Source organism: Bubalus bubalis, chromosome 8 (genome assembly GCF_019923935.1).
Source record: "Bubalus bubalis isolate 160015118507 breed Murrah chromosome 8, NDDB_SH_1, whole genome shotgun sequence".
Lineage (NCBI taxonomy): Eukaryota > Metazoa > Chordata > Mammalia > Artiodactyla > Bovidae > Bubalus > Bubalus bubalis.
The window spans coordinates 110,287,351-110,303,676 of record NC_059164.1 but is presented as its reverse complement, the minus strand read 5'-3'; the positions used below and the strand labels follow the sequence as shown (position 1 = coordinate 110,303,676).

The 16,326-nt window shown below is 35.9% G+C and overlaps 1 protein-coding gene across 1 annotated transcript in view; it reads right to left on the bottom strand.

The window, feature by feature from the left end:
- Window positions 1-16,326, bottom strand: part of CNTNAP2 (contactin associated protein 2) — a 2,308,807-nt gene that overhangs the window by 995,250 nt on the left and 1,297,231 nt on the right. Inside the window, exon 10 of the mRNA XM_025292067.3 lies at window positions 251-422. Within this exon, the coding sequence (XP_025147852.3) occupies window positions 251-422 (172 nt within the window). The remainder of the gene's footprint in view (window positions 1-250; window positions 423-16,326) is intronic.

Sequence of the window (16,326 nt, the reverse complement as noted above, 5' to 3'; positions counted from 1 at the left end):
TAGATGCAAAATGATCACATTCACCAAGGAGGGTTGAATGGATTAATATGACATCATAGACTGTCATATATAACCATGCCCTGATATAAACATCACTTCTAGTATCACAAATATATACCACAGGCATGGCCAATGGCTCCTGCCACCTTGCCCCATATAGAGTTATACGTTTCAGAGTTTAACTTGTCCTACAACAAAAATATGAATTTTGAAAGTTTGGCAATTTGAGGTAGGAAGACAAACCACTTACCTGTCTATGATGGCACACATGTCAATGCTGACATTCGCAAAACTTCCAGGCCTCCTTTGCGCCACTTCGGATAAATTTACAAGTTGATCATCCACTTGAATGAGCTGCATGCATCCTTGGAATGAAGGCTGAAGGACAGAGTGACTTGAGTTATTCATCTGGTTCAGATAACCTGTGAGAGAGAAAAAAATGGGAATGTTCAATTCTGTGTGCCGCATGCTTCACCAGAATTCCTCTGGGTGGTTTTCCCTGACCACAGCCATCGCATCCAACTGCTGTGTTTTGTTGATCCTACTCATGTTGTATTCAGTGTGGAAGAATGAATTCTTTTGAGAAAATGGTATTATTTCAGGGGAGGGTGCGAGGGTTGAACCTAGGTGAATGTTTGTCTCTGGGGCCTAACATCCTTCATATTTTCTCTTTTGACATCTTTTTCACCGTGTCAGATCTCTCTGTCCCTCCGTTCATTGCTATACTTCCTCATCTGACTCTGTCTTCAGAGATCAGGATGTACAATTTTAGACCTTTCTGAACTATCCAACCATCTTTCTTTTATAGCTTCAATATTTACTTCTGTTTTCTTAATTTCTTGGAGGCCTGTTATTCAGATGTCAAGAAGTTAAAACTTACTGTTATCAACTAAGGTCGGCTTCTTTTATGGATTAATATCTAATTCAATCCAAAGAGATATTTGCATTACAATTAATTTCTCAATTTATAAAACCCAAAGAAACATAAAAAGATAAATTTAGATATAAGGGTCAGTCACCCTTCTCTGAATATCCATCTCAGGTAAGGTACCTAATATGATATAATAGGGAGCAAAAGTGATAAGAAGTAAAAGTAAAATTTTTAAAGGATGAATAACAAGGCAAGAAGAGAAAATTTCTATGAGGATTAGAAAGTATTGGTTCTATTATGGAGTAGAACATGCATATGCCAAGGCTGAGATTAGAAACTTTTTCAAAATTTTATTGCAAAGTAACTTTAAAATAGCATCAAAAATCAATTGCCTTATGCCTTTTCAATAGAAAAAATTGTAATACATGTTATGCATAAAAAACCTGTGGGACATATGGAATAAATCTTCTTGATCCCATTAAATATCTCCACAAAGTCCCCCAAAGCTACTTTTCATATTGTCCCCATACAAAATTCACCTACCAGAGCAAATTTAAATGGTAGTATTTTTCTGCTTAAAAATATCAAGTTACTGACAATCTTTTCCATCTAATATTATATTTACTGCAAAAAAAATAATTTATACAAAGTGGGTTGGTATCAAATGAAGTGAAAGTCACTAAGTCGTGTCCAGCTCTTTGAAACCCCGTGGACTATACAGTCCATGGAATTCTCCAGGCCAGAATACTGGAGTGGGTAGCCTTTTCCTTCTCCAGGGGATCTTCCCAACCCAGGGATCGAACCCAGGTGTCCTGCATCGCAGGCAGATTCTTTACCAGCTGAGACACTGTATATAGTCCATGGGATTGGAAAGAGTTGGACACGACTGAGCGACTTTGGTATCAAGATGTGCCATTAATTGGATAAAAGGGAATTTTCAATAAAAACTTTTTCAGAAATTGCCCATTAAGTGATTTTTTTAAATGTCCTATTTTGTTTGACTAGTAACAGTGTTTTAAAGCAAAAGAAATTTCCCTTTAATAATGGGTTACATAGTTAAAACCTAATGATAATCAATTGATTCCTCTTTAAGGATTAATCACAGAAGTGTACACAATCATTTTCTATCAACACAGTACTAAGTAAAAATAAGGTTATATGTAAGTAAATTTCTTGAGTTAAAAATACATATAAGGCTCTATTTCAATGTCAAACATATGGTATTCTTTTTTTTTTCTTCTTTCTTTTCTGAGTCACTTTCCCCCCCCCATTTGCACTGACTTAATCCCCTTCAAAAATTGCTGATCTTAGCTAAATTGTCTATGTAGACTAACTGTATGCATACATATGATTTTCAGTCTGTCTAATCAAGATAAAATTGAATGGGGTTTAATGTCTAAACTTAGCAGAGAATAAACATCCAGCTGTAACTTTATTGACTATTATTAACAAGATGATCACTTGATTCTGGTTTTTGAACACTTGAAGTCTCTAAATATCCACACTCGCTTTGAAGTATTCCAAAACGGGTAGATGTATTGCGAGAACAAGATCTTCTCTGAAGCGAGGCAGCTGCATAACACACAGATCACAATGGAATGGGTATATTTAAGTTCATAAAACAAGACTTCTTCAGTTACTCATAACAATGTCATTTACTCCTGGTGAATTTTGGAGTTTGAAGTCATCAAGTCCTTTCGTTTTCCTACATGAGATACATTCTAGGAGAAAATATTTATAGTACAAATTTCTACATGTCCATTAAAATGTAGCCATGAAGATTTATGGCTCTTGAAGAGGTTGTCAGTAATGGCTGAAAGAAAGGTGAGGAAACGGTGTTCTCAGAAATGGAATAAACCTGGATCCTTAGTATGTTGCAGTGAAAAGTTCAGCAACACTGTGATAATATTGAAAGGAAAACACTGCACTTAATGAACTTTATCATCTAGCTGAAGATATTTCTGTGCATTGTATTCTGGCACCTTCTTTCTGTTTATAGGGGAAAAGAAGAGAGAAAAACTGTTAAATATGAGGAAGCCAGGTCTTAATGGATTTGAATATAAAATATTTTCTTAAACTTCAGTCTCTCCAGATGTTGAACAATGCAAAAATTAAGAAATCTCTTCAAGGCAAATTTCAACTACCAGGAAAACATGATCTAAAGATGATAATGAGGTGTGACTATAAAATCCATATTAAGACCTCCAACATATATTAGATAATGCTTCCAAGAACCATTCATTCAGACAAAAGAACCTCTATGTAGCTTAGTGGTGTGTCTTACTGAGCCCCTTATTTAAACAATGAAGATTCTAAAAATAATCTTCTTCAGCATATTAGCAGAAGCCCAATGTAAAAAAACAAAACAAAAAACTTATCTTTATGAAAGTGTGGATAAGGCTTTTGTTTAATGGAGTAAAGCTTAATTACATTTATAGGTATCCTACAAGTTTTTAAGAGAACTATACTAGAACATTGACCACTCCCTTATAGTTGGCAATGGGTTAAAGATGCTGTCTCTGATACTGGAAATTCCTGATACTCTAACCCATTCCCCCCTCCTTGAAATGAAGGACAGCATATAATTTATTTTCTGTATTAGTTCCCTTTATGTCAAATATAATTTCAGTAAAAATCCTAAAGCAATAGTATCTGTGATTCTTTCAATGACTACCCTAAAGTTCAGGATTTAACATTGTAGATTAATATCAGGGTTGTTTGGAGAAAAAAAAATGCATCTGGGATACTGAGGGTCAGAAATGAAGATATAAAATGGATAGAGGGTCAAACTTAATTAAAATTTGCTGTTATTATAAAAATTATATATAGTAAGAAAGTAAAGTAATTTGTTTCAGCTTAGAGCTTAAATTTATTATATCTATGGATTTGAAATAAAAAATGTAATGTTTATATATTGATTGTCATTATTGGGTTCTATGATCTGACAATATGTTGTAACACCCACAGTGAATTTTAACTGTGTCATTATCAATTGCATCTATCAGTGAGCTGGGCCATTGTTACCTTACTGGTATGTCTGAAATTGCCATTTAAATCTTAGCATATAAAACCTTTATACCTGATTTGAAGCTCAACATTTTGCTATTCTCATTGACAAAACAAACATGTGCATTTTCACAGTTTTAAAATTTTAACTCAGATATACATTAGTGAAAAATATGCTGGTATTTGTTTTGACATTGAAATGCCAATTTAACTTTTAAATTATAACGTTAACTTGATGGAACAAAAAACCAAACAATAGGCAACAAGGCTGAATATTTTACATGTCTGGAAGTACACACATACAAGATGACTCTTTATACTTATTTTAAAGTAGGGATGTTTAGGAGGCTGAGAGAGGCTAGTGAAATGCTGTAAAGATCCTCAAAACCATTTAGTGTCTTCCTTTCAGTACAATCTTGTGCAAAATTTCTACTAATCTCTACTGTTTACCAAATCTTTCTAAATAATTCACCCTGGTGGACGTTGGGGCCAAACAAGCAGTGTGTTAGACTGAGCCAGGAGTGAGCCCAGTGGTGGCTAATGTCTGCAGACAGCCAAACACACACCCACCTGGCATGGCCAGGAGACTGACTGCAATACAGATTGATGGAGCGAGCAAATAAATATATTGAAGATAGTGGGAGCCAGGAAAGGAGGGTACAAATGAAAAGTGGGAGATCTTGAGTGGGTCCTATGGGTTTAGATTGGAATTTATAGTGTGCACTTGTGGTTTTCGGTATATACAGATAGATATAGAAATAAATCTAGATGGAACTGTGTATATGGTCAACATACAGGCGGTTCCTACTATCCACTGAAGATGATCCGCAGAAGGATTACACCCAGAAGCAATCAGTGTCTTCTTTGTTAGTGCCCTAATTAAATGCTGCTGCTGCTAAGTCGCTTCAGTCGTGTCTGACTCTGTGCGGCCCCATAGACGGCAGCCCACCAGGCTCCCCCGTCCCTGGGATTCTCCAGGCAAGAGTACTGGAGTGGGTTGCCATTTCCTTCTCCAATGCATGGAAGTGAAAAGTGAAAGTGAAGTCGTTCAGTTGTGTCTGACTCCTAGTGACCCCATGGACAGCAGCCCACAAGGCTCCTCCATCCATGGGATTTTCCAGGCAAGAGTACTGGAGTGGGAATTAAATGCTAAAAGATGTCTATTCTTAACCTCCTCAAAAAAATCTGAATCACTTTGATATAAGCTGGAAACTAATACAACTATAATTAGAAAAAAAAAAAAAGCTGTCTATTCTTGCTCACTATGCTTCAGCCATCCCATTCTCTTGTCTGTGCTTCAGAAAAACCAAGCCCGTTCTACCTGGAATTTTCTTCCTCTTTGCATTTTTCATGGCTGACTTATGATTCAGGTCAGTTCAAATATCACCTTCTGAGAGGTGACCACTTCAAAAACCATGGTACTTAAAATTATTCTATCCATTTTCTCATTCAAGTTCCTCAGCAACTTATTTCTTGTCATAGAATCTGTCACAATTTGTATTTATCTGAATTGGTTTATTTACTTACATGTGTGTGTGGTTCTGAATGTGTCTTTTTTCTCTTTGGTGTAATAGTTTCATGACATCAATTGTATTGTCTTATTTCTCTATGAATTAATAAAGTATTTGTTGAGAAAACCCCACATATGATAAAAAAATTACCAACCTACTTATATTAAAACAAGCTATGGGATACATGGGAGATGATCAAGATGCAAAGTGTCTTGATCACTTTGCATCCCAAGATACAAAGTATTTGGAAATAAATTACTTTTCAACAGATTGAAGCTCCACTTTATAACAATATAATCTCCATTTTAAGACTTTTATGGGTCCTTCTATACTTGTTAAGTGAATGATCAAGTGAGGGAATATGTTTGAATTTTTATCCTGGAATGAGGTGATATCTGGAGAAGGCAATGGCACCCCACTCCAGTACTCTTGCCTGGAAAATCCCACGGATGGAGGTGCCTGGTAGGCTGCAGTCCATGGGGTTGCTAAGAGTCGGACATGACTGAGCGACTTCATTTTCACTTTTCACTTTCATGCATTGGAGAAGGAAATGGCAACCCACTCCAGTGTTCTTGCCTGGAGAATCCCAGGGATCGGGGAGCCTGGTGGGCTGCCGTCTATGGCACCTTCACTTCCTTCAAGGCTCTATTTCAGTCACCTTATCAGAGAGGCTTTCTCTGATCACCAGTTAAATAACATTCTCCCATCCCTTTGGGATAAGATATCCGCTTATCGGATTCATCATCACATTGCATACTATATGTTTGTTTATTGTTTTCACTCTTTGTACTGGAATATAAACTCCTAGATCTCTTACATAGTAGAGGCTCAACTATTGTCTATTGAATGAACAAAAAAGCGTTGAAGAATTTTGAGCATGGAAATAATTTGTATTATGTTATTTTTCTCCTGGTGAAGATAGGAATAAGCTTATCTTATCAGAATAAGCTGGCAGAGGGAAACTGGAGGTGAGGGTTGCTTTACAAAAGAATCATTGGACAAATCCCAAATTCTTTATCTAAAGTATGTCAGTAAAGCTGATGTAGAGGGGATGGGTGAAAAATATTTCCAGGAAGATATGACAGAACTGACTGCTCGCCTGGATATGAGCACTGCACAGAGAAAGATGACTAGACTGACAGATTTCTGGGTGAGCAGCTGGATGGATGCTTTTGCCTTTATGAAAAAGAAGATGCAGGAAAAGCATCTGGTCTTTAAGGAGTGGGATGAAAGGGGAGGAGAAATGGTGGGTGGTTCTGATGAGTTCAAAGCTAGCCTTTTCAAGTCTGAAGTATCACTATGATATCAAAGATAAAATATTCAATCCAGAGGTTGATATTAATATCCAGATGTCAGGAGAGGGATCAGAATTTGGAAATGATTTTTTTCAGTCACTATGTAATGGAGGTGAAAGAGACTGCATAAAGAAATTGTATAGTGTGCTAAGCAAAGAAATTCAAGGCTGGAACTCAAAAAATCATCTACATATCATGGGGAGAAGCAAGAAAACAAACTAGTGAAGAAAACCAAGAAAGAGGCAAGAGAAAACCCAAGGAGTGGCATCCAGGAAGTGAAGGAATGTGTAACAATATCAGAGATCACAGAATCCAAACTACAAAAGGCAGGGCTTGACTTAGGTTTACCATTTAGATCAATGGGAAACTGGAGAAATGAGTATGGATAACAAATTGCATTGTTTAGAGAGAACACCATTACTCATACTATGTATGAAGTAGAGAACTAATGAGAACATACTGTATAGAACGGGCAGCTCAACTTAAGGCACCATGGTGACCAGAACAGATACATGTATATGTATAGCTGATTCATTTTGCAGTTTAGTAGAAACTAACACAACATTGTAAAGCAACTATACTCCAATAAAAATTAATTTTAAAATTAATAAAAAGAACACAACACACGGGAGAGCAAAAAGCACAGCGATCCTAGCATCCCACTGTAAAACAGTGGCACACAAGTGAAAGGCTAACATCTTTGGAGGTAATTTTTATGAGTTAATTTTAATTATATAAATTATTTAATATAATCTGTTTGCTCTCTCAAATTTAGTGTGTCATTTATATTTATTGCTTTATGTTTATCTACTGTATATTTATAATAAATGAGTAGTAGATATAATATTAAGAATTTTGTCTCTATCAATTTTTTCCCATTGAGTAAATTAACTAAATGCTCTGTTTCTTTTTTCTTTATCTATAAAATAGGGAAATGTATAATGCTCTAGCACAGGAGGTTAAGAATTAGTAAGAACATAACTACAAAGTAAGTGCTTAGAAAATGCCCGTGTGTGTATGTGTGTGTGTGTATTAGTTGCTCAGTAATGTCTAACTCTTTGTGATTCCATGGACAGTAGCCCCCCTGGCTCCTCTGTCCATGGAATTCTCCAGACAAGAATACTGGTGTGAGAGCTATTCCCTTGGAGAATGCAATGGCACCCCACTCCAGCACTCTTGCCTGGAAAATCCCATGGACGGAGGAGCCTGGTAGGCTGCAGTCTGTGTGTTCGCAGAGTCAGATACGACTGAGGGACTTCACTTTCACTTTCCACTTTCATGCATTGGAGAAGGAAATGGCAACCCACTTCAGGGTCCTTGCCTGGAGAATCCCAGGGGATTCATCAGCCCAGCCTGGTGGGCTTCTGTCTATGGGGTTGCACAGAGTCGGACACGATTGAAGCGACTTAGCAGCAGCAGCAGCAGCAGCCATTCCCTTCTCTAGTGGATCTTCCCAACTCAGGGATCAAACACAGGTTTCCTGCATTGCAGGCAGATGCTTCTACCATCTGAGTCACCAGGGAAGCTCAGAAAATGCCCAAAGTATATATCAAAAGATCTAATAGAGATAATCATCATCACCATTTCTGTTATTCCAAATAGCTTAGTTTATTATTTCAATTGTTTCTGTATTTATCAGTGATCTATAACTATGTTATTTTTATCTTCAAGAATGCTAAAATCTCATTAGGAAGATAGCTCTCAGCATATTGAAAGCACAAGTATAACTGTGTGAAAAATGTTACTGTCTATCCAAATCAGTGTGTAAAATTCAAGTATCAGAAGAGCTTGAGAAGGCCATTCTCTCTCCTTGAACATTTCATCTCTTTCCTTGGCTAACAGAATATTATACTGTCCCAGGTTTTCTTTATACTTTTCTAGCAATATTTCAATTTCATTTACTGATTGCTTGCCATCTACCTGGAGTAAAAAGGTAGCAGTTCATCAAAGTTTGTCCTGAACTGTGTCCATTTTCTTGATAGTCTCTCTCCACAATAATAGCAAACTCAAACTCACTGCTAAACTACCTACTATATGAATAGGTCTCCAACGATATATCCATCAGAGGTCTTTCCTTTGAGCTCAGGACTAATGTTTCCAGAAGTTCTTGGACTTCTTCACTGTAATATCTCACACATGTTCAAAACTCAAGATATACTGTTCTTGATCCCAGGTGGTATTAGTCATTGTCATTGTCTCTATACCAACAGTCACTCAAAAAGTCAACTTCAATGACCTCATCTAAAAAGTTGCACATACTAAACAACCAAGAGTAATCCGTAGCACCTCCAGCCTCACTCCCTGTATGCACAATCATACTGTGTCAGCTCTGCCTTTTAAGTAATCCTCAGTCTCTTCCAGACCATCCAAGCTTAGACCATTACACCTTCTCTACCACCCACTTCCAATCCATCTCCAACATGAAACTTGAATGTTTTGTGTTAAAAATATTAATCTGATCACGTTACAACCTGATTGTGTGCTTAGTTTCTCAGTTACTCATTGCAACTCCTTGCACTGTAGCTCGTCAGGCTCCTCTGTCCATGGAATTCTCCAGACAAGAATACTGGAGTGGGTAGCCATTCTCTTCTCCAAGGGATCTTCCCAACCCAGTGATCAAACCTGCATCTCCTGCATTGCAGGCAGATTTTTTATCATCTAAGCCACCAGGGAAGCTATAACCTGATTAGGAGCCTTTATTTGATAAAATGAATTAGCAAGATTTTAAAATAATTTCCAAGGTCTTTCTTTCCCTCTAAGTCTGGTTTTCCAAGTGCAAAGTGTATTTATGGTGATGTATAAAATATGGTGTCAAAAAAAATAAAGAAAAATATGGTGTCATATATTATGAAAATAAAATTTTAATTATTTAAAAATAGTATGCATTAGTTTGATTTTCTGTAATTAAAATTAATTTCATAAAATTTATTATGAAATTATAGATTAATTTTAAATATGTATATATTAGAATATTAAAACTATATAAACATTACTATCAATATATTAAAAAACACTTTATCAAAACTTTATTGGCTCAGGAGGATCAAAATTTTTCAAATAAAATTATGAGTCTCCCCTCCTATTCTCATATAACACATATAACAAATATAAAATGTATTTATACCAAATTAGCTTAAATTTAGAAGATAGTGGACATATTTCAGAGTGTCTTTTAATAATCATGAAGAAAATTACAAGACCATAGGAAAACAAGAGGAAATCAGAGAAACACACTAGCTATCTGGACAAATTGGGATAGTTAGCAATTTGCAAATCAAATTGTACAATATGATTTTAAAAGCCATTTCTACCCTGGGGCCACCATAAGAAGAAGAGCAGAATTACCAAACTGAATAATTTAAATCTTTTATGTCTTTTTAATATTTATTTAATTTATTTATTTGGCTGTACTGGATCTTCGTTGCAGCCTGTGAACTCTTGGTTGCAGCATGTGGGATCCAGTTTCCTGACCTGGGATGGACCCCAGGCCACCTGCAGTAGGAGCATGGAGTCTCAGTCACTGGACCACCAGGGAAATCCCTTATGTCTTTTTTTAAATGTTATGTGATCTTTTAAAAAACTTAGCTGTGTATTCATACATAGAGAGTGCAAAATGCAAAATAAAAGACTTTATAGTTGATAACTTTAATTCTATATGACCATACTGTTAGTGTATGTAACATATAAAATAGACAAGAACATTCATATGTTCACAAAATAAAATAATATTTCCTTCTTGATTCTTCTGTGCAAGTCATTTGGTGATGTCTATGGAATTATATAATACTTTGAAAATATGATCTTAGTGGTCATGTGTATGGGCTTCAGAATAGCAAAACTGGTTGTCAACCCAATCCTGCATGTATTTAGTTACACAGTTATGCCTTGGGCAGGTCACTTGCCTTTTGCTTAATGTATTTTTTAATTAAATTGTATATATTTAGGGTGTACAATATTGTGTTTTAATATACATCTACATAGTTTAGTAAAACAATCTTGTGAAATCTGTATGCAGGTCAAGAAGCACCACCTAGAACGGGACATGGAATAACAGACTGGTTCCAAATTGGGAAAGGAGTATGTTAAGGCTGTATATTGTCACCCTCATTATTTAACTTATATGCAGAGTACATCATGCAAAATGCCAGGCTGGATGAAGCACAAGCTGGAATCAAGATTGCTGGGAGAAATATCAATAACCTCAGATATGCAAATGATATCACACTTATGGCAGAAAGCAAAGAAGAACTAAAGAGCCTCTTGATGAAAGTGAAAGATGAGAATGAAATGTTGGCCTAAAGCTCAACATTCAGAAAACGAAGATCATGGCTTCCAGTCCCATCACTTCATGGCAAATAGATGGGGAAACAATTGAAACAGTGACAAAGTTTATTTCCTTGGGTTCCAAATCACTGCAGATTGTGACTGCAGCCATGAAATTAAAAGACGCTTGGTCCTTGGAAGAAAAGCTATGACCAACCTAGATAGCATATTCAAAAGCAGAGACCTTACTTTGCCAACAAAGGTCTGTCTAGTCAAAGCTATGGTTTTTCTTGTAGTCATGTATGGATGTGAGAGTTGGACTATAAAGAAAACTGAGCACCGAAGAATTGATGCTTTTGAACTGTGGTGTTGGAAAAGACTCTTGAGAGTCCCTTGGGCTGCAAGGAGATCAAAGCAGTCAATTCTGAAGGAAATCAGTCCTGAATACTCATTGGAAAGACTAATGTTGAAGCTGAAACTCCAATACTTTCGCTACCTGATATGAAGAACTGACTCACTGGAAAAGACCCTGATGCTGGGAAAGATTGAAGATAGGAAGAGAAGGAGATGACAGAGAATGAGATGGTTGGATGGCATCACTGACTCAATGGACATGAGTTTGAGCAAGCTCAGGGATTGGTGATGGACAGGAAGCTGGGCGTGCTGCAGTCCATGGTGTCGCAAATAGTCAGACACGACTGAGCGACTGAACGGAACTGAATTGCAACTCTCCCAGTATCATTAGGAACCTGTTAACTGCACGGCTTTGATTAAGTAACATGGCAATTTCTCACATTCAAAAACATTTTAATATTTGAGAGGCTGGTTTTATTCACTAAAGAAAATTAGAATTAGATTCTCCTCATTGTTACTAAATAGTCCAATTTTGAAAGTATATTTTGAAGGAAGAAGACTCTGTTTTTGCTTATTAGTATTTTTGCCGGGGAAAAACGAAAGTAGGAATATAAATTAGAGTCACAACTATCCACATTACAATAATATGTACAGTCCAACATAATAAGGAATCAAATATAATTTCTACTTGGCTTTGGCATGCTCCTAATATGACTATATTTAATGTTCTGGAATTTAACTAGTTCATACAAAACCAGATTGTAAAGATTTATTTCAGGAGTTACTTGGAAATTGGAGAGGCAGGAAGTGCTTCATTTGTAAAACTGGCTCTTGCCTTTGTCAACCCGAAAACATTTTTCAGCCTATTCTGGCTTTGGTGCTTAGAAGGGTGCTTGGCTGAAAATAGGAGTCCATAACCCATTCTTTTCCTCCCCCTTCCTTTCTGCTTTGTTGTTCTGATTGTTGTCGATAATGATGATGTTATTACTCGTGATGTGATTGTTTGAGACTTCAACCTTCTGTACTCTGTACAATAATGATGATTTTCTTCAGTTGTGAGAATGTTTCCATGTTCATCAATGAAGTCTGACATTAGAGTCTTAAGGTAAAATACTTTTCAGAATGCTTCAAATTTCACTAACTCAATACTCTCCAAAAGGGATAATTTCCCCCAAAATGCTGACATTATCTATTATGAGTTACATAAAAAGAAAGACCTGTTCCATATAACTTCATTTGTAAAATTTTTACCGCATCTCAATTTTTTTTATCATAACACAAACTCTCGGCTATGAGATAATTTATTTAACAACATTTAACATTTAAGAATCAGAGAAGGCGATGGCACCCCACTCCAGTACTCTTGCCTGGAAAATCCCATGGATGGAGGAGCCTGGTAGGCTGCAGTCCATGGGGTCGCTAGAGTCGGACATGACTGAGCAACTTCACTTTCACTTTTCACTTTCATGCATTGGAGAAGGAAATGGCAACCCACTCCAGTGTTCTTGCCTGGAGAATCCCAGGGACGGGGGAGCCTGGTGGGCTGCCATTTATGGGGTCGCATAGAGTCGGACACAACTGAAGTGACTTAGCAGCAGCAGCAGCAATAACATTTAAGAATAACATATTATAGAATATTTAGGAAAGAGATAAAAATAAATAATCTCCAGATAATTCCATTTTCTATGATATGGTAATGTGAGGACCCTGAAGCTTTTTCAGTTCAAAACACATAGAAATGCCAGATGAAATGTAACACACATCCTTTTAAATTATATCTGTATGTATCCAATAAGGTAGGAGAAGTTTTTTTGGGGGGGGTTCAAAAAAAAAACAAACAACTAACTTTAAACTGCAGGGTGCCAGATGATGCTGGGCTATTAGTATTCAGAAAGTATTTGCTAATCTTTGTAATGCAAAGGTTTAGATTTTAAAGGCCAAGCAGAATTAGGAATCAAGTGTTGGACTTGTGCAAGGAATAACACCCTTCCCCTTGCCAGAAACACTAGAACATAAAGCCTAAAAATGCTAAAATCTCAGCTGAAGCAGATACTGGAGAAAAATTCACTAGTCAGCAAAGAAATGTGACAAGCAAATTTGTCTCTCTTCTACTGACCTACAGAAAGGAAACTACTTTCTGAGAATTCATAAGCCACAGGTTTGCTCAACAAAATTATGGCTTTCAAATTTACAATGGTGAGATGGTATAACCCCCAAGCCAAGAAATTAAAATACAAAAAGTAGTTCTCAATTGTTATATTTTGAAGGAAGCATAAATTCTCTGAATTGACCCTGGAATCACAGGATTCCTGAAGATAAAAGCCGGAGCAATTTAAATACATAATCTGTGCATATTAACATAAAATATTAGAAAAGATGCATAATGAAAATGATTCAAAAGAAACACCACAAAAAAAAAAAACAAAGAAAGAAACACCACAGAGAAAAATTTGACCACTATGGATTTCAGATAAAATTTAGGATTGAGAATATGATAAAGAATTCAAAAATCACTTAAAGAAATAAAAGGTGGAAAAAATAAAGAAGAAAGTAAAGAGTTAGTATTAAATGGAACCTGTCGTATTTGATAAATAATCAAATACTTCCTCCAAGAATAAAAATTCATTACTGAAATTTAAAACTTCATCATTTATGTTAGGCAGATGAGACAAAACTATAGTGTGTATTTGTGAATTGAAAGATAGACTGAACATCTAAAAGTGATTAAAAATATTCAATACAAATATTAACATGTGGAGGATGAAATGAGGTCTAACATTTGATTAACATTTCAGAAGGAGAGAAAAGAGAGAATTATGGAGAAGGAATTCAAAGACAGAATGTCTAAGAGTTTTCCAGAACTGACTAAAACTTTAGATTCAGGGAGGACTATAATTACCAAACAAAATATTTTTAAGAAATCAGTCTTTATAACGGACCTCTGTCAACAAAGTGATGTCTCTGCCTTTTAACATACTTTCTGGCTTTGTCATAGTTTTTATTCCAAGGATCAAGCACTTTTTTAATTTCATGAATTAAGATGTGACAAAGAAGGGATAGATTGATGGATCTTATGTGAAAATAGAAGCAAATTCAATGATTATTAATGAAATGATAGTTTATGCAATCAGAAAAACAATCCGTCTTACACAGAAAAATGTAAGAGCAAATCACCAAGAAGCATAAAAATAACAAAAGAGAAGAGAGATGACTCCTAAGAAACAATATTAAAGCAGACAGGAAACTTATTAACAAGGAGAAACAAAAGGTAGAATGCAGTAGAACAAGATACTGAAAATGCCTAAAGGAAATAAAATTCAAATCTAGAATTGCACATCAAGCTAAACTATCACACAAGAAAGAAGGAAATTAAGATATTTTAATAGAAACAAAATTGAAGCAGGTTGCCAACATTAAAACTAAAGAATGTGTGTTGAAGGGAACACACATCCAGAAAGAGGAGAACAGGAAGTCACAGTAAGAGAAAAAGTTGACAAACAAGACAAAACATGAAAATACAATAATGACATAAACATAAAATTATACAAATGATACTATTGAGGTTCAAAAAGAGGGAGAACTAGATTGTAGGACCAAAGTAGAATACAGGATGGAAGGAGATAATCATATTTATGTTAAACCAAGTGTCGTGGACTGAATTTTATTCTCCTCTCCCAATTTATATGTTAAAGCCCCAAGCTCTGGTGCAATGGTTTTTGGAGATGGGGCCTTTAGGAGATAATTAAGGTTAAATGAGGTCATGAGGGTGGGCCCCAATCCCATAGGACTGGTGTCCTCATGAGAAGAGCAACAGACCCAGAGATCTCTCTCTTCCATGTACCCAGAGGAAAAGCCATGTGACAATGTGGTAAGAAGTCAGCCATCTGCAAGCTGTGAAGACAGTCCTCAGTAGAAGCCAACCTTGTTACCCTGATCTTGGACTTCCAGCCTCCAGAACTAGGAGAAAATAAAATTTTTGTTGCTGAAGCCACCCAGCCTGTGGTATCCTATTATGGCAGCCCAAGTAATATCATGTTTCTTTCATAGTTCAGGAGAAAGATCAAAATGTTAAGTTACTTTTGACTTTTTAAAATAGTCACTTAAAATTATAAAGATAATCCCTAAAATAGGAAATATTGAATATATATATATATATATATATATATATAAACATTGCATTTAGTGGTGGGGGAGATAAATATTTTTAAAAAATACTGAGGGAGCCAAAGGAAGGAAAAATGAGAGAAAAAACAGAACACAGAAGAAGTAGGACCAAAAGCAAAAGAAGATAGTAGAAATATACCCAAGTATAGCAATAACAAAAGTAGATTTTAATAACACTGAACTGCATATTGAGAAGACAAATGTACCGTTGAATTTTTTTTTAATCAAACAATAAACTATGACTAAGAAGCATATCAGAAACAAAGGAGCCAAGAAAAGTTGAGAGTAAAGGAAATGAAAATGATAAGCAAGGTGAATATAAGTAAAAATACAAGACATAGGTGTGTCTATGATGATATTAATATACTGACCTTAGTGATAAAATCCAAAAACATTGATACCTTGTATAATATTGGTATTAGTATCAATATGTGAAGTGATGTAGGCTCCAAAGTGAGTGTCTGAGCTTGATATTGCTTATGCTAGTTTGCCCAATTTATGTTTCACTAAATTACTTAAAAATTGTGCCTCATGGTTTTTCCTCTCTAAAAGAGAGAAAATAATAGTATCTACTTTATAGTATCATTTTGAGAATTGATTGAATACACACAAATTATGAACTGAATGCATGTACATTTTTTCCTTGGTGGCTCAGTCAGTAAAGAATCCACCGGCAATGCAGGAGACCCAGGTTTGATCCCTGGATTGGGAAGATCCCCTAGAGAATGGAATGACTACCCACACCAGTATTCTTGCCTGGAAAAGTCTCATGGACAGAGGAGCCTGTTGGGCTACAGTCAATGGGGTTGCAAAGAAATGGACATAAATGAGTGAATAAAACTGACATATGAATAAAAACTGA